At 39.5% G+C, this 24,433-nt stretch overlaps 1 protein-coding gene across 1 annotated transcript in view; it reads left to right on the forward strand.

Moving 5' to 3' along the window:
• Positions 1-24,433, forward strand: part of ccdc150 (coiled-coil domain containing 150) — a 72,135-nt gene that overhangs the window by 19,532 nt on the left and 28,170 nt on the right. The window contains exons 7-15 of the mRNA XM_052018618.1: positions 2,511-2,554; positions 2,631-2,723; positions 2,873-2,980; positions 4,862-4,986; positions 8,055-8,232; positions 9,569-9,637; positions 16,181-16,273; positions 18,578-18,661; positions 19,895-20,002. Coding sequence (XP_051874578.1) covers positions 2,511-2,554; positions 2,631-2,723; positions 2,873-2,980; positions 4,862-4,986; positions 8,055-8,232; positions 9,569-9,637; positions 16,181-16,273; positions 18,578-18,661; positions 19,895-20,002 — 902 coding nt within the window. The remainder of the gene's footprint in view (positions 1-2,510; positions 2,555-2,630; positions 2,724-2,872; positions 2,981-4,861; positions 4,987-8,054; positions 8,233-9,568; positions 9,638-16,180; positions 16,274-18,577; positions 18,662-19,894; positions 20,003-24,433) is intronic.

Consider the following 24,433-nt stretch of genomic DNA (forward strand, 5'->3'; position numbering starts at 1 on the left):
AAGCTATGCTGATTATCCCTAATCAGCCTATGCTTCTCCAAATGCTCATAAATCTTGTCCTTAAGAATCTTTTCCAATAATTTGCTCACCACTGAAGTCTATAATTCCCAGGGTTATTCCTACTCCCTTCCTTGAATAAAGGAATAACATTTGCCTCCCTTGAATCATCTGGTACTACTCCTGTGGCCAGTGAGGATGCAAAGATCATCGCCAAGGTTTCAGAAATCTCTTCCTTTGTTTCCTGTAGTATCCTGGGATATATCCCCTCTGGTACCGGGGACTTATCTATCCTAATGTTTTTCAAAAGTTCAAGCACATCCTCCTTCTTAACATCAACATGTTCTAGCTTATTGGCCTGTTTTACGCTGTCCTCGCAAACGTCAATGTCTCTCTCACAGGTGAATACTGAAGCAAAGTATTCATTTCCCCTACCTCCTCCGACCCCAGGCACATGTTTCCTCCTCTATCCTTAATCGGTCCTAGTCATCCTCCTGTTCTTCATATACAAGTAGAATGCCTTGGGGTTTTCCTTAATCCTGCAAGTGATCTCTAGACAACCTTCATATTTCCATTGTGCATTTCCCTGAGTACATCTGCTCCCAATTTACACTCCCAAGTACCTGCCTAGAAGCATCATAATTCCCCCTCCCCCAATTAAATACTTGCCCATACCGTCTGCTTCTATCCGTCTCCAAAGCAAGGGTAAAGGTCGGGGAGTTGTGGTCACTGTCTCGAAATGCTCACCCACTGAAAGATCTGACACCTGACCAGGTTCATTGCCTAGTACCAGATCCAGAATGGCCTCTACTCCAGTCGGCCTGTCTACATATTGTGTCAGGAATCCTTCCTGGACACACCTAATAAATTCCGCCCCATCCAAACATTTTGCACTAAGGAGGTGCCAATCGATATTAGGGAAGTTGAAATCATTCATGATAACAACCCTGTTATTTCTGCACCATTCCAAAATGTGCCTCCTAATTTGTTCCTCAGTGTCTCTGTTGCTATTGGGGGGTCTATAGAATGTTTTCAATGGAGTGATTGCTCCCTTCCTGTTTCTGACCTCCACCCACACTGACTTAGTAGATGATCCCTCCAGGACATCTTCCCTTTCTGCAGCTGTGATATTATCCCTGATCAGCAATGCCACTGTCCCACCTCTTTTACCTCGCTCCCTGTCCCTTTTGAAAAATCTAAACCTCGGAACATCCAGCAGCCATTCCTGCCCTTGTGACAGCCAAGTCTTTGTAAAGGCCACAACGTCATAGTTCCATGTACTGACCCATGCTCTAAGTTCGTCACCCACGTTCCTGATACTTCTTGCATTAAAATAGGAACACTTCAACCCATCCAACTAACTCCAGTTTTGCCCTATCAACTGCCTATCATTCCACACTGTCTCTCTACACACTGCATCAACCTGTACACCAATTGCCCCATCCTCTGACCTATCACTTGGGTTCCCATTCCCCTGCCAAATTAGTTTAAACCCTCCCCAACAGCTCTAGCGGAGGGTTCATATTTATTTTTAATGAGCAAAGCACACTCAAACTTGGTTGTAACTGAAGAGTGTTGAATGTGCACATGAAGTAATTGTCATTTTGTGATTCTGTAGGAAGAAAAATGGTTAATGTTTCAGGTCAGGGACCCTTCATCAGAACTGAGGAAAAGAGAAACAAGTTAGCCTAGATAGCAGAGAAAGTGGATGCGGGCCACTGCACTTTTATTCCTTTAATTTTTGTAAATTATTGGCAAACAATCTCTCTCTAATCTATCCAGGAGACATTGATTTCCTTTTTCCCTAATGTTGGTGATAATGATTTACCTCTGTGCCTTCAATATTCATGCCTCATAGCTGGAGTGTCTTTCTGCAAACCATCTTAGGAGACATTGGTACATTTAATGCATTATTTAAATAAAGTTGTATTATAACTTATTTAAATCCTACTACTTCCCTTTCCTCCTCAAAACTCAGTTGATTAACGGGAATATAAATTCTAATGATATCCATTAAACCTAACACATTTCTTCTTCACCAAATAACTTAATCTTTAAAACATCTTCTGAAAATTTATGTATACTGCGCTTAAATTCCATTTATGTTTACCGTGGATATTATGGACAACAGTAATGACAATAAGCAGTATGGTACTATAGAGAAGAACACCATGTTGAAGATCCAATTCTTAGCTGATGCCAATTAGGAGCGTTTGCAGGTCTAAGTAACATTCAAGAGGAGAGTTTTGGATGTCTTACCCATCCTCAGACAGAGCTATCAGAATGGCTTTGGTTAAATTCTTCCTTTTAAAACAAAGCACAGTAGATTATATTGTCAACAATCTTATGCAAATCTTTCTAGATTGTTTCCCAAATGCTGTGCTATTTCAAATAAGCAGTGTCATAGTGTGTGAATTTTTAGAAAAGGCCAGTGATGGTGGTGTTGCTTTTAAAATGCTTAGTCAAAATGTCAATCTTTTAGCATTTAATAGTCTTTCTCTGACAATTTCTAGATGCTAAAGAGTCCATTATTTCCCAGTTGGCTGATGAAGGCAAGGTAAGTTTTCAAAAAAACATCTTGTGCATTTGTTTGTCTCAGTCATAGCTATTCTGATTTGTGTGTATTCCTTCAGAAAACACAACTGATGTTAAAGAACCAACAGGAAGAAAATGCCAACCTTCAAAGTGAGATTGCATTACTGAAGGATGTAGTAGAAAAATTGCAGGTTAGGATGTCTTTCATAATGGAAATTCTTACTTTTTTTCCACATCTCCCTGTATTTTTCTACTTGGATCATTCAAACACATCTCAACTTTCATTAAGTATATGTGACATGAACTAGTGTGCAATAGGATTTTATGTTTCTTATCACAGGCTTTGAATGACCAGCTAGATGCACAGTGTACTGAACTGAGTGGCACACTGCGCTCTTTATCTGTGGAGAATGCCAAGCTTTTAACAGAACATCAAGCATCTTTAAAGGTTAGAAATTTTAGAATTAGAGGTTGTTTCAACTCTAAGTCTACTGTTGTATCACTACTGTGCTGTGCTGACTTTGTTTTCTAAATTTGTTCATATATTACAATAAATATTTTTATCTGAAATTTGAAAAATGCAATAGAATAGAAATTCTTGAAGAGATGAACAGTTAGATAGGTAACACACACAAAGTGCTGGAGGAACTCAGCAGGTCAGGCAGCATCTATGGAGGGAAATAAACAGTCGACATTTCGGGTCCAGACCCTTCATCAGGACAGTTACATAGATAAATATATTTTTAATAAATGTAGTGAACACAAGTTTTCATAAAGTGTTTGGTGAGTCACCACAAAGACTTCTTACAATAATTTAGGCACATAAGATAAAACTTAACAGCAATATATATAACGTGGATTAGGTTTAATGAATATTATTTAGGTTTCTTTTGTTCTTATATTCTTTTTAGTCATCTGAGTTTTGAGGAAAGGGAAGAAGTAGAGGGGTTTAAGAGTATATATGTACAATAACATAGCAACTTGCGCATCTGATGGAACATTTGAAGTGTTTTAAGACATCTTGAAGGAGGATGCTCCAGATGTGGGGCATAAGTGCTGAAAGCGCAGTTATCAGTTTTGCCAAGAGGCCAGAATTGGAGGAGTAAGCAACTTGTAGAGGGGTTATAGAACTGTTCAAAAATAGGGACCTTCTTGGCCAGGGTAGGACTTAAACAATAAGAGAGAGACAGCCAAATGGGACAGTATGAGATAGAATGTGGGTAGCACTGTTTGGAAGCACCCAGGGAATAAGAAACCACATCAGGAGTGTATTAGAGTAATCATGTTTGGTGATGACATTGTTATCAATGGAGCCAAGTAATTATTATATAGGTGGAAGTAGGCAGTCTTGGCAAAGGTGTGGAGCTGGGTTTCAAATCAGTTTCGTTCAGCTTACAATGAAGAAAGAAAGGTTTAACATTATGGAGAGGCTATACGGTTGTTTATAGGACAGAAAGATGTTGCTTCAGTCTTTTTAATATTTAGCCAGAGGAATTGTAGCTCATCTAATAATGTTGGACAAGCAGGCATCCAATCTTGTAGCGGTGTACAGGTCAATTAAAATAGAATCAGTTATCAACATATGTGAAATCTAAGGATAATATTGCAAGGGGGCAGCACTTTGATGCTTAACAGGTGGCGTCCTGTGGTCCCTCACAGGACTTCAGAAGTGATGAAGCAAAAGTAGCAAAAGTCGTAGGTTCATTTGTAGAATTGCTTTCCCTATAATCAGACCGTAAGGGCAGAATGAAACGATGTGGTTCTGTCAACCTGCTCTGTGATATATGGAAGATTATGGTGTGTTGACCTATTGAAAACTGCAGAGGGCTCTTAAAGGACTAAAATAGTTTCAGTTTGATCTGTGTTTAGATTTACAAGAATTTCTATATTACTAAACTTGGCTCTACTTTTGTAATTTATTTGTAAAATAAAAACTATTTGTAGGTAGAAGGTGTTGCAGAATGGTCAGTCACAAAAATTGTGTATTCTGTTTTCTCTATATTATGATATTTAAAGATTTTTAAAAAATTTACAGCAAGGTAACAGGCCCTTCCGGCCCAACGAGTCCGCGCTGCCTATTTTAAACCCAAATTAACCTACCCATACATTTTTTTGCAATGTGGGAGGAAACCGGAGCACCCGGAGGAAACCCACGCAGACACGGGAGAATGTACAAACTCCTTACAGACAGTGACGGGAATCAAACCCCGATCGCTGGCGCTGTAATAGCGTCACTCTAACCGCTGTTATTGTTTAATGTTATGACTCAACAAATTTAAATTGATAATGTTGCCAATCGGTAAATTTTCTTTGTTTCTTCCAATAAAAGGGTGAACAGGAAAAAATGAAAGAAAAGTTGTATGAACAGGAACTATTACTGGATGCAGCTAGAGCAAGTTTTTCAGCAGAGCTACAGTGTGCAGTAAATGAAAAGCAACAGTTAAAAAAAGAGTTGTGAGTAGTAGATCTTTGATCTATCGTCATGATCTCAATCTGAACCACTGTATCCAGAAGACTTACAAAGCTCTACTTACAAACTATCCATATCAGGCAAAGAAGATGAGAAAGAACAAAATTAAATGAAATAATTTAAAAGTGCAAAAAAAAGTTGCAAATTCAGGGAATTAAGAAAGATACAAAACAACAAAAGAATACAAAAGAAACATGAAATTAAACTTACAAGTGATATCAAGTTTAATACAATGTTTTTACAGTTATTTTGAAAGAAAGGGATAGTTTTGCATAACATGCTCTTTAAAACTAGACATGGGATATAGGCAGATAACGATAAAGAAATAGCATATATGATTTTGATCTTCATAGTAGGTGATGAAGATAATATATTTGACTTTCTTGGAAAATGAAACAACAACAACTTAAATTTGTATAATGTGTTCACTGATATATTATGTCCCAAGGCTCTTTACAGGATGATTATTGAACAAAATTTCTTACTAAGTCATGTAAGATGATATTAGGACCAATGATCAAATACTTTGTCAAAGGAATGGGTGTTAAGGAGTCTGCATAGAAAGAAAGCAAAGAGATGGAGAAATTTAGAGGGCTCAGAGCCTTGGTAGCTGAAGGCTGTGCTGACAAAGGTGGAGGGATTAAGTTCTGGGATTATCAAGAGGACAGACACTGGAGAACCTCCGATATATTGAAGAGCTATGGGGTTGGATGAAAGTAAGATACTGTATAAAGAGGTGGGGGTCATGAGAGGAGTTTTAAAATAGAAGCATTGAATATATAGGACCTATTGTAGTTTAGTAAGCATGGGTTATGGGTAAGAGGGATGGTGGTATGTATGAGGGCAGACCCACTAAAGTTAACATAAGCAAGGACACAGCAATAGCATAATGCTAAAAACTTCTGAAGAATCTGATTCTTTTAACCCCAGGGTTTAAAAAAACAGTGCTTGAAAGGAGTTTTGCAAAAATTCTCAGTGCTGTTCCTGAGCTCCCAAGGATTAGATTATGAGGAAGAATTACATAAACACTTTTTCCAGTAGTGGGGAGTGAGAACAAGGGGACATGACTTGCCAACCAGATCCAGAGCATTCAGGAGAGAGGGTGGAAACAATTTTGACAAAAGGTGATGTAAGTGTGGAGCAACAATCTGCTGGAGGAAGTCAGTTGGTTGACCAGCATCTGTGGGAGGAAAAGAATTGTCAACGTTTCTGTAGAATTTCACTAAACTTAAAGTATATTGAGGTTTTATACTTCTTAAGCTCAAAGATAACAGCAGATGATTAAATGCAATTTCAATGGTCATAATTACATCGTTTACCTCAACATTTTGGCTGTAGACAAGCAACTTTATAGAATTACATATTTGTATTAAGAGCACGCCTCAGCTGATAAGACACCTTTGAATATTCAAACACCTGTGGATGGTTGGAAGCGTTCTGAGCATAAAACCACAGACACTCAAAACATAGTTCTTTTATCACAGCATTATAGATGGCTCCCTGGATATACAAACACCCCAGATAATGATTGACAGAATTTTGTTTTATTTAATGATGCTTTAAGTGACAGGAAAATGCCTTATATTATGTATTAAGTGACACAACTTAATATCTTCCCTGATCTTATCCTGAGAGTTTCAATTTGAGCTAATTAACATAAATATTCATCTCCCGTGCAAAACCAGCATTAACCCTGAGACATGGCAAAACCAGCATGTCTCACGGTCAATGCTGGCTTCAGTATCAAAGTATCAATGGATGTAACATTGTGAACAGTTTTGTTTTGAAGGCTGGTTCTCATTTGTGTTAATGGCTGCTTTCCACATAATTCTTGATGGATGTCCTATGTCAAACAATCCCTTTAACACTTCCAGGAATACTGGAGAGGATGATTTGAGAATACCAATGCAGTCTGATGCTGGAGGAACTCAGCAGGCCAGTCAGCATCCATGGAGAAAAGCAGGCGGTCAACGCTTCGGGTCAGAGGCCTTCCTCAGGACTAAAGATAGGAAAAGGGGAAGCCCAATATATAGGAGGGAAAAGCAGAGCAGTGATAGGTGGACAAAAGAGGGGAGACGGGGTGGGCACAAGGTGGTGATAGGTAGATGCAGGTAAGAGATATTGATAGGCAGGTATGGGGTAGGAGGTGAGAGCAGATCTACTGGGGAATGGGTCAAAGGTAAAGAGAGAAAGGAAAAAGAGGGGAGGAAAAAAGAGAGAGGCTAGGAAAGGGAATTCTCCCACTTTAAGTAATCCCCCCCCTTCCTCAAACATCCCCCCCCACCATGCTTCTTCTCTTCTTCCCTTTCCTAGCCTAACTCTTTTTTTTCTCCCCTTTTTTTCCTTTCTCTCTTTACCTTTGACCCATCCCCCAGTGGATCTGCTCTCTCCTCCTCCCCCGCACCTGCCCATCACTATCTCTTACCTGCATCACCACCTTGTGCCCACCCCACCTCCCCTCTTTTGTCCACCTGTCACTGCTCTGCTTTTCTCTCCTATGTATTGGGCTTCCCCTTTTCCTATCTTCAGTCCTGAGGAAGGGTCCTGACCCGAAGCATTGACCGCCTGCTTTTCTCCACGGATGCTGCCTGGCCTGCTGAGTTCCTTCAGCATCATAGTGTTTTTCAGTCTTCTAATTTCGTGGTTTTAGAAGATGGATCTCTAAAGTTTTGGAGTGGCATTAGAAACATCAACATTGGGCATATTGGGTATACTTCCTATGCATATTAGAGCATTGAGGAATCCCTGTCATTTGGGTAGGAGGGGGATTGATTGGAAGAATCCAAAAAACCTTGGCTGGAGGTGTTTGAATATTGAGAGAGGTAACTTGGCAATAATGGGATATGACATTTTGTGTGGAAAGCTTCGTATTTAATTGTGCCAAGAAGCATAGATTTATTTGTTGATCTAGTGGCTGTAGGTGAGGGATACCTTTACTTTATCTGTAAGCATGTTACAATAGATCCACTAGTGTAATTTAAAGAAATACAGTTTTACTATTTATCTGTATCTTATAAGATGTTTTTGTTTTTTCTTTTTTATTGCAATATAGAGAAGCTCTAAGAGTAGAGTATATGGAGGCACAGCAGAAATTTGAAACAGTGGAAAAAAAGACAATAACACAACAGAAGCTTCTTGAGTCTGAAATTACCAATCTGAAAGAGAATTTAAAGACTTCTGTTAATGAATGTGAACACATTAAACAGGAAAAAGAAACCCAAATAGACCAGGTATGCTATAAGACAGGAGTCAACAGCAGAGTGGAGATAAATCCTTCTAGTGGTAGATATTGTTAATACTGATGCTGTAATTTGCCAAGATTGTGAAATTTATTTTAATGTTAAAAATATTTATATTATTCCCAAGGAAGTTAACTAACTGAAAAGAATTTTTTTTGAGTTCTAGATGGAACAGGTTTCTCCATTCAAAATTATGGCATCACTCTGCTCTTCAATAAGATCAAACTCCATAGCTTTTTGAATACTCATAGGATTTCAGCCTTGACCATATCCTGTGACTGAGCATCCATAACTTAGAGGTGGAGGGTTCCAAAGATTTACAACCCTTTGAGTAAAGAAATTTCTCTTCATCTCAGTTCTAAGTGGCCAATCTTTGTCTCCTGAGACAATTATCCACAAATTAGATCTAACAGAATGTACTCAGATAATCCCTCTCAAAATTATGTGTATCCAATGAGATCACCTCTTATTGTTCTAAATTCTAGTTACTTTAGGCCAATATTACTAAATCTTTCCTCAACCTCTTCATCTGAGAAATTAATTTAGTGACTCCAAGAACTATTTCCTTCCTTATAAACAATTTCAACAGGGAAACATTGTACTCCATATGAGGTCTCAACAAAGCTTTGAGCGATTTCAGCAATTCTTCGTTTTGTACTCTAACCCCTTTGCAGTGAAGACTAATATACTATTTGCTTTCTTAATTGTTTACTGTTGTGCCATGTGCACGTTCTGTGTCTCATGAAGCATCATATCAGGGTCCCTCCATATCCTAAACTTAAGTTTCTCTCTGTTTGAAATCTGTTTTATTTTTACAGTTTTCCTCCCATAGTGTATAATTTCACACTTTATACTTAATTTCTACCTTCTTGTACATTCAACCAATCATCTGAAACCCTTTTGCATCTTGCTCATTGCTGACTTTCCAATGTAGCTTTGTATTATCAGAAAACATGGATATGCTACACTCTTGCTTTTCATTTAAGCCATTAATATACATTGTAAATAGCTGAGGGACCAGAACTAGTCCATGTGGCACCCAGCTAGTAACAGTCTGCCAACCTAAACATGACCAGTAATATTGTGGTTTTGTTGAAGTATAAACAGCTGAGATTTTACCCCTCAAAATAGATGAGTTTTGGTTTGCTGACAAATTAAAAGTTACAAATCTGAAATATAAACCTGGCTTGTCTTGAACTCAACCATTTTGATTTTAATGAATGTATAAACGTGACTATTCCTTTGTGGAACCTGTTATCTTCATTTAAATATTGCATATCCTCTGCTGTGGTATGCCAAAATTAATCTTTGTTTGGTTTCCCACCAGGCAAATAACATAATTGATAATATTACAAAGGAGAAGAAGATACTTCAGAAACAAGTGACTGAGAACCAGGTACAGTATTGATAGATTACTTGGTATCAATCTTGTACATCTTGAAATACACTGGCCTGGAAACTGGTGTTTTGCAGAGGCCATTGCAAATTTTCTGCATCAGACCTAGGAGGACGATTGAGAAAGGGAATGTGCAGGGAAGGTTGCAGTCATTGCTGGTGAAGCAGTCAAGGGCAGAATCAGGTGGATGAATGGTTGTCAAAACTGATGTGCTGGTGGACATATTTAGGGTTGCGATCAAGCTGTGATACAGTGGCGGGAGGCTTGACAGAGGGCTGTGGTGTGGGGCATGTCCTTTATTTTTATGGCATCCACTTGTTGCCGTTTCAGAATGCTGACAGGCTGGTACCCAATCCTGTAGGTTTCCTATAAGTATTGTCAAAGCAGTGTTTGTATTTATTGTGAAGGCCAAAATATGTACAAGTAGCCCACTACATACATGATGGAATTTTTCGGGAGCATTGCATGATATTGGTTGGCAGTGTGGTTGTCTAGGTGCCTCTGTCCTTTGGCATGTTATATGACAGGAGGATCCAGAAATAGTTTTGCTACCCTTGAGAACTATGGAGCAAGTTGATATGCCGCAATAAAATTCTATTAGGTAGCACACAAGGCATTGAAATTACCTATTAGGTTAGTGCTGAGAGTTTGTGGGAAATTGGACAAAGTTATGGTAAAAAATTTACTATAATAGTAAGGAATTACTGGAATTTGTCAAGGTATCCATTCATTTGGCATCAGCAGCAATTTACAATTTATATTATTGGTAAATTGGTTTATTATTGTCAGATGTACCAAGATACAGTGAACAACTTGACTTGCTTACCATCCATAACAGATCATTTCATTACAACAATGGATTGAGGTAGTACAAGGTAAAACAATAACAGAATGCAGAATAAAGTGTTACAGTCACAGAGAAAGTATAGTGTGGGTCAACAATAAGGTGCAAGGCCATAACGATGTAGATTGTGAGGTCAAGGGACCATCTTATCATACGAGGGAGCCATTCAATAGTCCTATAACAGCAGGATAGAAGCTGATCTTGAGCCTGGTGGTATGTGCTTTCAGGCTTTTGTATCTTCTGCCCGATGGGAGGGGGGAGAAGAGGGAATGTCTGGGGTGGGTGGGGTATTATCTTCCTGAGAACTTGAAATTTGCTGCTTCAAATTTTCAAGAGACATTCAGAAAATATGATTTGAACTTTGTAGTGGTGCTTTACTCAGTAAAAATGAAATTCATGATTTTTAATATTCATTTTTGGGACCTGGGCATTACTGGCAAGGCCAGCATTTATTACCATCCCTAGTTGCTCTTCAGAGCATGGTTTAGATCTGGATTTAGATCCAGCAACAGTAGAGGAACTGTGATATATTCCAAGTTAGGATTGTGTGTGACTGGGAGTAGAACCTACATGGACCCATGCACTTCCTGTCTAGTCCTTCTTCATGGTAGAGACTGCAGATTTGGGAGGTTGTGTCAGAGTAGCCTGGGTGAGTAACTGCAGTGTATTTTGCAGATGGTACACACTGTAGCCACTGTGTACTGCATTTAGACTAGTTGATAGGGTGCCTATCAAGCAGGCAGCTTTGTCTGGATACTGTCAAGAATGCAGTTATTGGCACTGCATTTATCCAGGTAAATGGACAGTGTTTCATCATCCTCCATACTTGTGCCCTGTAGAAAGCCTTTCAGTATCAGGTGCGAGTCACTCACCAGAGGGTACCCAGCTTCTGACCTGATCTTGTGGCCGTGGTAGTTATGTGGCTGGTCCACTTGTGTTTCTGGTTAATGCTGTCCCTGAGGATATTGATGATGAGGAACTCGGCAATGCTAATGACATTGAATCCCAGAGTAGATGATAAGATTCTGTCTGGCACTTTTCTGGTATGAATGTTACTTGCCACCTATCAACTCATGCCTGAATGTAATCTAGATCTTGCTGTATGCAAGCATGGGCTGTTTCTGAGGAGTGGCAAATGGAATTCAACTTTATGCAGTCACCAACAAACATCCTATTTCTGATCTTATCATGGTAGGGAGATAATTGATGAAACAACTGAAGATGGTTGGGTTTAGGACCCTGTGCTGAGGAATGCCTGCAGTGGTATCCTAGAGCTGGGCTGAATGATTTCCAACAACCACAACTATCTTCTTTTGTGAGAGGTTTAACTCCAACCATTGGAGAGTTTTCCCTTTGATGCCCATTTTTATCAGGCTACCTTGATGCTGCACTCAGTCAAATACTGCCTTGATATTAAGGGCAGTCTCTCTCACCACTTCCCTAGAATTCACTTCTTTGGTCCATGTTTGGTTTGGTCTAAGTGGTCCAAAGCTCAGTGAGCAGGTTATTGGTGAGTAGGTGCTTCTGGATGGTACTGTTGACAATAGCTTCTATCACTTTGATGATTGAGAGTAGACTGGTTGAGTGGCAGTTAGCCAGATTGGATTTGTCCTGCTTTTAGTGAATGGGCCATACATAACTGGAGAATTCTCCACATTGTCGGGTAGATGCCAAAACTAACTTACAACTACTGGAACACTTGGCTGTAGATGTAGGTAGTTCAGGAATGCAGGTCTTCACACACTCGCCAGGATGTTGTTTAGCTCCACAGTTTTTACTACATCCAGTGCTCCCAGCCTTTTCTTGATATCTCATAGAGTAAGTCAAATTAGCTAGAAGTTGAGTGCTATGATGGGGGAAATCTCAGGAGCAAGCCGAGATAAATCATCTCTTCGGCACTTCTCACTGAATATGGTACAGCCTTTTCTTTCATACTCACACATATGGTCCAGCCTCTGATGAGGATGTGGATATTCTTTGAATTTCCTTTTCCCATTAGTTGTTTATTTGTCCACCACCACACATAGAACATAGAAAAGGACACCACAGGAACAGGCCCTTTGGTCCACCATGTCTGTGCCAACCATGATGCCAAATTAAACTGATCCCATTTGCCTGCATATAGTCCATATCCCTCTATTCCCTGCCTGTTCATGTGTCTGTCTAAATGCCTCTTAAACATTGCTATCATATCTGCTTTTACCACCTCCCCTGACAGCGTGTTCTAGGAACCTACCACTCACTGTGTAAAAAGCTTGCCTCGCAAATCTCTTCTAAACTTTCCCCCCCTCAACTTAAACCTATCCCTCTGGTATTTGACATTTCCACCCTGAGAAAAAGGCTTTGACTTTACATACCCTATCTATGCCTTTCATAATTTTATATACTATTAAGTCATGTCTCAGCTTCTGAAGTTCTAGAGAAAACAATCCAAATTTGTCCAACCTCTCCTTAAAGCCAATACACTCCAATCCAGCCAACATACTGGTGAATACTTCTGCACCCTCTTTATGACTAAATGTGGTAGGTTTGCAGAAGATTTAATCCATTGGTTGTGAGATCACTTATCTCTGTGTATTACATGCTGTTTAGCACACAAGTAGTCCTGTACTACAGTTTCACTAGGCTGGCACCTCACCATTTTTAGGTACGCATCATGTTGCTTGCAGCAAGACCCTTTGCACTCCTCATGGAACCTAGGTTGATCACTTGTCTTTATAGTAATGGTAGAAAGGAATATGCTGGGTCATGAGGTTGTACGTTGTGGCAGCACATATTTCTGCTGCTGTCCACAATGCCTCACGGATGTTCAGTTTGTTGAGTTTATTTATATAGCAAGTAACAGCACATCTTACTTGTAAGAACTAAGATTAAGATTTAAGATATCTTTATTAGTCACATGTACATCAAAACACACAGTGAAATGCATCTTTTGTGTAGAGTGTTCTGGGGGCAACCCGCAAGTGTCGGCATGCTTCCGGTGCCAACATAGCATGCCCACAACTTCCTAACCCGTATGCACACTAAAACTCTAAAGTAGTTACACAGGGCACAAAAGAAAACCATCATTTTTAGTATTCCCATTGAGGAAATCTTACTTTTTGTCAGTCAATGTTGATGGCTTCAAGTCTTATTCCAAACCCAAAGCATAAATTAGAAGCTGTATTTCTGATGAAGAGCTGTATTTTGGGAGTTGCCATCTTTTAGATGAAAAAAGACCCAATCACTGAATCATACAGGATAGAAGGAACCATTCAGCCTGTTGAGCTTTGGCCTACTGTTGCTTGTTTAAGTTGTTAAAGATCCATTGGCAGCATTTCTCTCAACATTTCTCTTTCAACAATATCACCAAACTAAAGATTTATTGGTCATTCAACTCACTAAGGTCAGTGAATTGTCTCAAATGCTATTTTCCTATATAATTCCAATCATTAAATTCAAAAGTGATTCAATGGGCTTGAAGCTTTCTTATAAAGATATTTCCTTGCTCCATACTCATGCTGAATTAGCAAATAAAAAATATGTATTCTGTTGAAGGAAAAATAAATTTACTGAGGCACATCGGGAGTGTGAAATTGTACAGAATGTATTCTGTATCATTTGTGGTAAAACTACTTGAGGCAACCAGAGGCAGATATTTCATATTCATATTTCCTGAAAGCATAGGCAGTTGCCGTTAGGCCTGTCAAGTCTATGTCAGTTCTCAGAAAATCCCATTCCTCAACTATTGCTTTGTACCCTTTCAGAGTCATAGAAGCCATACAACACAGAATCAGGCCTTTTGGCTTACCATCTCCTTGCTTACCATCAAATATATATCTGCACTAATCCCATTTACTAGCACATGGTTATACCTATTATGCCTTGACGATGCAAATGCTGGTCCAGGTGTTTTTTTAAAATGTTGTGAGAGTACCTGTCTCCACCACCTTCTCATACATTGTGTTCCAGATTGCAACTATCTTCTGAATGAAAATATTCTTCTTCAGATCCCTTTTAAACTACTTACTCCTCACCCAACACCTGTGCCCTCCAGTCTTAGATACCTCTGCCATGGGAAAAGTGTCTTCCTATCTATCCTAACTTTGTCTCTCAAAATTTTGTATACCTCTATCAGATACCTCATCAGCCTCTGTTTCATCAAAAACAAATCCAGACTTTCCAGTCTCTCCTCGTAACAGAAACATTCTATTGTAGGCATCATCCAGCAATCTCCTCTGCATCCTTTTCTTTCACATGCCCTTCAACTCCACCCTGCTTCTGTTACTATCCACCTATACTGGGGGTAATTTACCGTATCCAATTAACTCATGAACCAACACATCTTTTGGGATGCAAGAAGAAACTGGAGCACCTGGGAGAAACCCATACAGTCACAGGGAAAAAGTGCAAACTCCACACAGACGGCACCTAAGGTCAGGATTGAATGTGGTTGCTGGAGCTGAGACAACAGAACTAACTGCAGTAACACTGTCCACCCGTCGCTGTTGACCTTAAAATTCACCTTGCATATATCAAGGAGTAAAGGAGGAAGTATGGAAAATTGGTGGAGCACAAACACAATGCTAAGGTATTCTTAAGCAATCCTTGTTCAGCAAAAGATGGCTGACTTTAAGCATGCTACATTGGGCTTACTAAATGTTGGAATGCAGCAGCAATAGAAGCAGCAATTGATGCCCATAGAAACAACAAAAAAGTCTGCTTTAAATGCTGTTCCATGGTGCTACTTAAGTTTTAGGAGGATCACTAGCTCAATAAGGGAGCAATGGTTAATCCATCCTCATCAGTTCCAACTGGTTCCATGGCTTAGAATATCATACAAGTTCTTTGTTTGCTGTCAATGTTTCAAAAAAGGGTTACAACATCTCTGAAAGGATTTAGACCAAATAGAACATTGAAATAGCTAACACAGATATGTACCACACAGCATGCTTGAGATTGCCACTGTTCCAATTTTTCTTTTGTTTATCTTACTGAAGAAGACTGTTAGATTTTGCTGTCTGGACATTAAGTTTGCATCGTTACAAAAGCTACATGATTATTCATTGCCATTAACATTTGAAAAACTTATGTGACAAGCATTTGAATGATTGTCACAGAAGTAAACTTGCAAACTTTGTAGAGAGCTATTTCATTGTCTTTTAAACAGTGCGGCTAGTTTGCCATTTGCTGATTATCTATCTTTAAAAATATGTTAAAAACTTAAACTAGTCATTCACATGGTGTTCCCTATTTTCACTAATGAGCTGACGGTGGAATAGCAGTTATTAATCACCAGTTTATTTCAGGTGTTTGTTTTCTCTCTTGAGGTTCAGGGCTACCCTCCAAGGTGCTATCCCATCAGCATTCCAAGTATGTCATCCTCACAGACTCCTCAGCCTACCTCTTCCCACCCTACCAAGTGGCCATCACTTTCTACCCTGAACTGCAACTGGCTGTGGGGTTACCATCTGACATCTGTGATCCAGAAAATATTCAACCACCTTGATGGCCTGCATTGAACCTAAAAACTCCATGCAGCTGGACTCTCATGTTTTCAACTAATTATGATGATCTTAAAGGTGTAAAATACAGTTCAGTTGAGAGATTTGAGTTTTGCTGGATGCAGAATTAGGAATAAGAAATCAGTTATTTAATAAGGTCAACATTTGCATGTTAATTATTTTGGTATTATGGAAAGAGAAACCATTTTTATCCAGTTTAAGGTGGATGCATTGACTGCTGCATTGAAGAAACAAGAGACAGAAAATGGGCATCTCGTTGAGTGTCTAGCAGCTCTGGAACATCAGCAGGTAGGCAGTAAAATTTGCAAAATAAATTGTATATTGTGGATGTTCTGCCTAAACATTAATTTCTTCTCATCTACTGGTTTTCCAACATAATATTAAAGTTAAATATTTACTGATAAGTGGGTCGCAATACTTTCAAGGAAGGAGTGGAGTGATGAGGTGCAGTTTGGAATTGGGAAACATGAAGGAGAAGCAGGACTTGATTAATAATATTTTTCTTTCCCGGCTATAGGCGGCCAATTTGAGAGGCTAGCAGAATGTCAGGTGGAAAAGCCTTCACCAGATTGTAACCAGGAAGCGGAAAACAGAAGGAAATTGGAGGAGATCGGAGGCCAATGTCAAAGGCACAGGGGTGGTGGTGGAGTAAGATATGGGGAGATAGGAAAGGTCAATGGATACAAAATCAGAAGGTAGATTTGAAGAGTTAATAGCAGAGATATCTTATATTTCTTACTGTTGCAGTTGTGTACACTTTCTGCAATATTTTACCCATTTGTACTGAATGCTTGGGCACCTTCTTACTATATGTGACACCAACCTTCACTGACTTAGTTTCACCTCTGACTGATGGTAGATTGGAAGTATCTGATGAAAATCTGAAGAGTTGAGAGGACAGGGAGAAAAGACTTGGTGAGATTGGAGGCCACATCTGGGAACCACATTAGCAGGAGGGAAGATAAGAAAAAATGGAGCATTTAGAAGTGGAGATCATGAAGGCAAAGTCTGCTGGAATTGGGGCTCAGGGAAAATACCCTACTGCTCTCAAGATTGTTAACAGCCCCTTATGAAATGATTTACCCCATGTCTAAATGGGAAATTGACTGCCCATTTTTAAGGATGCCCTATTTCTTGTATGATTTTAGCAGCCTAGAGACCTGCATTTTAAAGATTTGAGTCCCAACCAGTCCTGAATCAAAGAACTCCGACACAGTATTTGTCCTGGAGTTACTGAAAGACAATTGTTAGTACTTTGTGGTTAGAGGTGAGCCTACATCAGAGTAATCCTGGCAAGCTTGAACAAGTCAGTAGACAACTTTGACAGCTGGCTAAGCCATACCTTGACCTAATCAAATTCCGCTTGTTAGCTGCTGCTGCTGCAGCACAAGGAGGAGGTAGGGAAGATGTGAAGGTGGAGATAGTAGGGTGGAGAGTGTGAGGGGGAGAGAGAAGAGAGTGAGGAGGCAAGACAGAATGGAGGGCATGGGACAGGAGGGGAAGAGAGGGAGGAGAGCGAAAAAGAGGAGGGACCAGAGGGAAAGAGAGGAACACGAAAGGGAGTTTGATAGAGTGGAGTGGGGGGGGGGGAAGAGGAAGATAGAGGGGAGGACAGGATAGGAGGGAGCAGCAGGAGGGCAATGACAATGTGGGACAGCAAGAGGGCGACAGGGTCAGATGAGAGTGTGAGAGAGAGAGAGAAAGAGAAAGAGCGGGCCCTGTTGTGACCTAACCGCAGCTACCTCCTTCACGCAGTACCCAATTGCACTTCTCTTTGGTCAATGGAAAGTGAAATTAGTAGGTAATAAGTTGCTCTACAGAGGTCAGTTTCCCATCAGTATAAACTTATCCCCAAATAATTAAAAAATGAGAATTAGGTTGTTTACATTGTGAGTGAAGCCTTTAGATTTCACTTCTCGTGAGCTGATCAAATAGTAAATATACGCAACCCCTGCAATACAGCTGTTGAGGTTACTGAAATTTGTTCTCACAGAATTCACAAAAATCCAAGATATGGAATAAAATTCGCTCTTACAGAAATGGAATCTATGTGGGGGGTGAGAGAGAGAGAGACAGAGGGGGGGAATAATTAAATAAACAGAAAATGTGAAAGAAACAAAAGGTTTTGTCTATATTTATGCTTTTCAACTTGCATTTCCTGATGCATGCACAGATAATGTGGCTCTGTTTGGTGCATTAGATTCATTTTGCTATCAGTTTTTTTAAAGAGTTTTCTGTATTACTTCTAAAGAAAATTTCTTAAGTAACCCCCCCACCCCAGCCATGAACTACCAGCTGTAGTACTCATCATTACTGTTGAGAGAAGAACATCACATAGGAACACTTCTCCACTTACAGAGGGATTCAACGGGAAATAGGGTTTCACGTTATGGAAAATCGCTGTTTGGCCAGTTTTCTAGGAATGCAACCCCTGTGTAACATGGAGGTCACCTGTAGTGTTGTTATGTATTGAATTGTGAGAATATTATGCATAAAAAAACTGGTTTGGGGAATAATAGCTTACTTTGTTTGCTTATTGTTTTTAAAATAACACCAGTATTTTTTAAAAGAATGTCATATCCTTTTCCCCAGCAAACGCAGCAGCAGCTCAAGCAAGTCCTTGATGAAATGTCAGAGAGTAAAAACAAATTAGCATATGATAAGGGAAGGCTACAGGTAATGTACATTATCAACATAGTTTTTCAAACTACTGTGGAAACTGGGGTGATTAAAATGATATAATCAGTGGAGTCAGTATAAGTAGTGCTAACTTTCTGTCTTCACAGCTTTGGTCACAATTTGGTACAATGGATCAGTCATGAGTTGTTGAATCTGACTTTTTTGTTAAATTGAAATCAATGAAATGAAAATTGGTGGACTTGACAGTAGTTGGGTGGTCCCTGTCAGGCTATTGTTGAAGTGGTGATGGTTAAAATTTATCCCTAGGTTTCTGATGAAACTTGATGCTACTTTTGAGCTATAGTTTATAATAACTGTATTTTTTATCAACAAAACTCATGTTAATCAGTAGAAATCTCATGGAAGCATAAAGGTAACTACTGGGCCACTTTTGAAATAATTTTTGAACATTATTTTTCTTTTCATTTGTTCTTTCTTACAGTGACCAATTGGGGGTTTTCACTCCATAGAATACTTGTAATGCAGATCTGGCATGCCCAATTTTATTTTTCTAAACAATGACTAATTTTATAATGCAGAACTGCCAACATCAGACGTATTAGCTATCTTAACTGATATTAATAAGGGAAATAGAGAGACTATTGTATGAGGTAAATAATGACTAGCCAGTTAAAAGTAAGCAATGTTGTACATTTAGGGTATTGTTAAAACAGTTTTAATTAGGCACTTAATTAGATGTATATTTGACTTGCAGATTCAACTGCAACATGGAAAATTGCAAATACATGATTTGATACTTGTACACCTCAATTGACTCTTATCATTTTCTGTGTAACTGGTACATCTTTTAATTATTTGAGATTGCTAGGTATCTACTAATATACTGAAAGCTGTATGATGAATTAACTCCCTTGTTAGAATTTGCAGAGTTCCAGTTTATGAATTATATGTGAATTGTTAAAATGACCTCAAAGAAATATTATGGGATATCCAGTAAAGGAATGAAATTACATTGATGGCAGAAGTGTATCTCAATGTAAAGTTAGGTCTTCTTTCATTTATCGTGAATGGATCAGTACATTAGATACCATTTTTTCTACAAAGGAACTAAAGTTTCTAAAATTCATTTATGTGCATTCTTCATAGTCCTGTGACATTTTAACAGATTTCCTCAAACTACAGTTTCATATAGTATTTTTGCAAATGATATCTCAACTTTATGGGAATAGACCATTGTTATAGACTTCACTATTTTGTTGCTGTTTGTAGTCCAGAGTGCAACAGTTACAGGAAGAACTGCAGCACCGATCTGATGCCAGCTCTGAAAATGTTCAGTTACGGAAAGTTAACGCATTGCTTGAGACTAAATATTCTCAGGTGAGACACTTTGGAATAGTTGTGAAGCAAGTACACAAGATAAGCAATGATTTTTTTGTAATTTATACATACAAAATGTTGGTAGTGTTTCACAGATCCTGCGCCTGTTTAGCAGAACTCTTGCCCTATTACATTGTGGCAAATTTCTTAGTTACCTCTGATTTATTTTCAATAATACAACCCACAATTAGTGAAACTTTTGAAGGTTTGCCCCTTCTGGTATAGAAGTTCAAACTGCAACCTTGAAGTAATCATTCAGAATGCATGTTCCTTGGTTTACCAGTTTACTTGAGCATATGCAAGGAAGCCACCCAGATAGAGAGTTCCAGAATGATTTTAGAATCATAACTCATACACTGATTAATATCCTCTAAGCATAATTAAATGTCATCTGTTTCAGCTAATTTTCAGATTACAAATCATAGATGAGCATTTTCTTGACTAATGACCAACCAAAGATGAGACCCCTGGCCCTGGTCAATAACCAATAAATAATGTCACATCCCTTCAAAGGTTATTTGTACACACCAGGCTTGTTACTAGTAGCCACATTTCCTGAGCTGACTATTTATATTCCCAAAGCTGTCACCACTGCCTGCAATCCCTCAGAAATTAATTACTTTGGGAACAAACATGTGGCTCTGTTATACCTTTATACCCCCGCTGTTGTCCCATAGCTTGCCCATTTGGAGCTAATTTATATAGCTTGTATATCTCAATCTGTTTTTATTTGTATAAAGCCTGCTAGCTCAATTACAAAGAATTGGTCTGATCAGTTTAATAGGACAGGTACATTTGTTCTGTTACAATATGTTTTATCAGCTGCATCAGCTAACTCAGAGCACAAACTCAAGTGTGCTACTGCCCATGATATTCATGAATTTCTCTCACTTCTTTGCTGTTTCATTCATTTATATGCAAATTCTTTATCGCTTGCACATAAGGTTTATGATCATGAATTATTCTTTCTTTGATAACTGGACCCCTAAGCTCCTTCCTTGTGGGCAGTTCTTTCTTCTTGCTTCTCACGATATTCTCCCTTTTCCCGCCTGAACACTTATTACTTCCTAGTACTCAGTGAACCACTTGAGCTGGTTATTTGGGCAGATACATTTCTACAGTAAGTTAGTGAAGATGTGCCATGAATGAGACTTATGATGAGATGAACTATGCATTTGGCCTCTTGCTCCAAGTCATCCTTGGAATTTCAACAGCAAAGAATCTTCTTCATTTTGTAAACACATGTATAACTGCTTGAATAAATGCCAGCTAAGTGTATGACCAATGCTGAACTTAAAAAATCATCAGAAATTTGCACTTAGCCTGCCTTTACCAAAGTGATCTTGGCTCTACCACACTCCATCTTACTCATCTGTTTATCTTACTCCAACCCAAAAAGCTACCAGCACATGCAGAATTAACATTTTTAATATTATTGTTTTCTCTGTGGCAAAGTTACATTGACACTAATATTTTTTATTTACTCATATATGCATTGTGGCCAGTGCTGGTAAGGTCACATTTATTACTCGCTCTTTATTACTTCTGAGAAGATGGTAGTGAGTATTTTCCTTCCTACAATCTTTTCCTTTGAAAGATCATTGCAGAATTAATTGAAAATAACAAAAAAAAGAAATAAAGGCACAGCGTTGGAAATACTCAGCAAGTCAGGCAGTTTTGCACAGAGATAGAAACTTCTGAGCATTTCCAGCACTTTGTTTTCTATATAGGATTATTGTTAGACATTATATCCATATTTATGCCATAAAATACCCTTTAAAAGACCTTTAAGATTTGCACTTCTTCTTAAACAGTTCCTTGGGATCGAGAATTGCTTGCTCCCACTCTGGTTGTATGGTTCTGAGATGGCGAATGAGGCCAATGTAGGAAACACAAACTCTTCCACTAATGGGGCAAGAGGTGGCTGATGAAGCAGCAGGAGAGTAATTTTGGAGGTGGTGTGCTCCTTCTGCCATTTACATAGTGCTTCTGTGTGCTCCCAATGTATGGCCTTGAGCTTGTCCACGCCATTCCAAATACTCTATTTTGAGTGATCATGAGCCAGGAATCTGTGTGGACTTTGCGCTATGAACACCTCCTTGGATCTTTTACTTTGCTTGGTAATCTCCTCTCATGATAGGGCAGGTGATAGAGTGTCAGTTTCAGAAATTCCTTGAGATGCTTCTAGGAATCCATATTTCAGGAGAATTATAGGAGGGCATGGATCACTGCTGCTGGTAGGTCATGAGTAATGTGCTGGTCTGAGGGCTTGATCTTCAAATACCCTTTTTCTCAATAAACCAAAGACTGTACTGGCATTTTGATGACAGTGGTGAGTTTTATCACCAATGTCTGCCTTCACTATGAAGTAGCTCTGAAACATGAGAAGGGGTCCACATTTTCTGGGGTCTCACTTATTGTTGGTGAGTACTGTGGTGTTGTGGGGAGAGATTGGTAGATGATTTTGATTTTGCTGATATTGAGTTCAAGGCCCATTCTCTCTCTCGTAAACGAGTGAACTATGTCTTAGAGGTCAGCCTCCAATCATGCACAAACACAAATGTCATCGACATCCTGCAGCTCACTGGTTAGGTTCAGGTAACCTTGGTTCTAGAATGTTATTGCCGTAGGTTGAATAGTTTCCCACTAGCTCTAAAGAACTGAACAGCTCCACTCCTACAGGAAGTTTGTTGGAGGTGAGGTGCAATGCTGTGGTGAGAAAGACTGCAAAAAGTGTTGGGACAATGATGTGGATTTGTTTGACACCAGTCTTCCCTGAGATTTGTTTTGTTCTAGACCATTAGCATAAGTGTAATAGGGAGATGAATTTCTGAGGGTAGCCGAATTTGAGAGGGTGTTTGACAATCCTTCCCAATTGATAGACATAAGATTTTAACAAAGTTGAAGAAGGCCACATATAGTAGCTGCTGCTGCTTTCTGCATTTTCTTGGACTAGAAGCATGGCGAAGATCTTGTCCACTGTGCTTCTAGATGGACAGAACCTGCATTGTGATTTGGGGAACAGCTCCTCGGCCACAAGGAGGAGGATGACCCTAACTATGATGTTTCCTGTGGCAAACAGCAGGAAGACACCTCTGTGGTTATTGTAGCTAAATTTGTTTCCGATCTTGAAGACAGTCAAGATTACAGATCTCTGAGGTCCCCTGGTGTATCATATCTTTCCAAGCTTCAGCAGAACTGACGAACGCATTCAGGTCATGGCTGTCAGCAGGTTATAGAGTCATAGAATCATACAGCATGAAAACAGGCCCTTTGGCCCAATTGGTCCATGCCGACCAAGATGCCTATCCAAGTTAGTCCCATTTGCCGCATTTAGCCCATAACCTTCAAAGCCTTTCCTATTCATGTACCTGTCCAACTTTCTTTTTAAAGTTGTTATTGTACCTGCCTCAACCGCTTCCATTGGCAGCTCATTCCACATAATTATCACCCTCTGTGAAAGAAAAAAGAATTGCCCCACAACTGCACTATAACCTTTCAACTTCTATACTCAATGCCCTGACTAATGAAGGGCAGCATGCCAACAACCTTCTTCACCACCCTGTCTGCCTGTGACTCCACTTTCAGGGAACCACGTACCTGAACTCCAAGGTCCATCCATTCTACAACACTCCCCAGGGCCCTACTGTTCACTGTGAAAGCGCTACCTTGATTTGGCTTTCCAAAATGTAACACCTCACACTTATCTGAGTTAAACTCCATTTGCCATTCCTCGGCCCACTTACCCAGCTGATCCACCTGTAATTTTTGATAATCTTACTGTCGACAATACCAACTATTTTAGTGTCATCTGCAACCTTACTAACAATGCCTTGTACATTCTCATTCAAGTTGTTGATACAGATGACAAGCAACAATGGGCCCAGCAATGACCCTTAAGGCTCACCACTAGTCACAGGCCTCCAGTCTGAGAAACAACCTTCCACCGTCACCCTCTGCTTCCTACCATCAAGCCCATTTAGCCAGCTCTCCCTGGATTCCATGCGATCTAACCTTGCAGAGCAGCCTCCCGTCTGGGACCTTTTCAAAGGCCTTACTGAAGTCCATATAGACCATGTCTACCGGCCTGCCCTTATCATCAAAAAACTCAATCAAGTTCGTAAGACATGATCTCCCACACACAAAGCCATGCTGACTACCTCTAATCAACCCCTGTCTTTCCAGATGTATGTGCTTCTTATCCCTCAGAATCCCCTCCAGTAACTTACCTGCCACAGATGTTAGGCTTACTGGTCTATAGTTCCCAGGTTTTTCTTTGCAGCCTTTCTTACATAAAGACCTAACATTCGCTACTCTCCAATCTACCGGCATCTCATCTGTGGCTAATGATGATCTAACTATCTCAGCCAGGGCTCCAGCAATTTCTTCTCTAGCTTCCCAGAGTGTTCTTGGATATACCTGATTAGGCCC

This window comes from Pristis pectinata, chromosome 6 (genome assembly GCF_009764475.1).
Source record: "Pristis pectinata isolate sPriPec2 chromosome 6, sPriPec2.1.pri, whole genome shotgun sequence".
NCBI lineage: Eukaryota > Metazoa > Chordata > Chondrichthyes > Rhinopristiformes > Pristidae > Pristis > Pristis pectinata.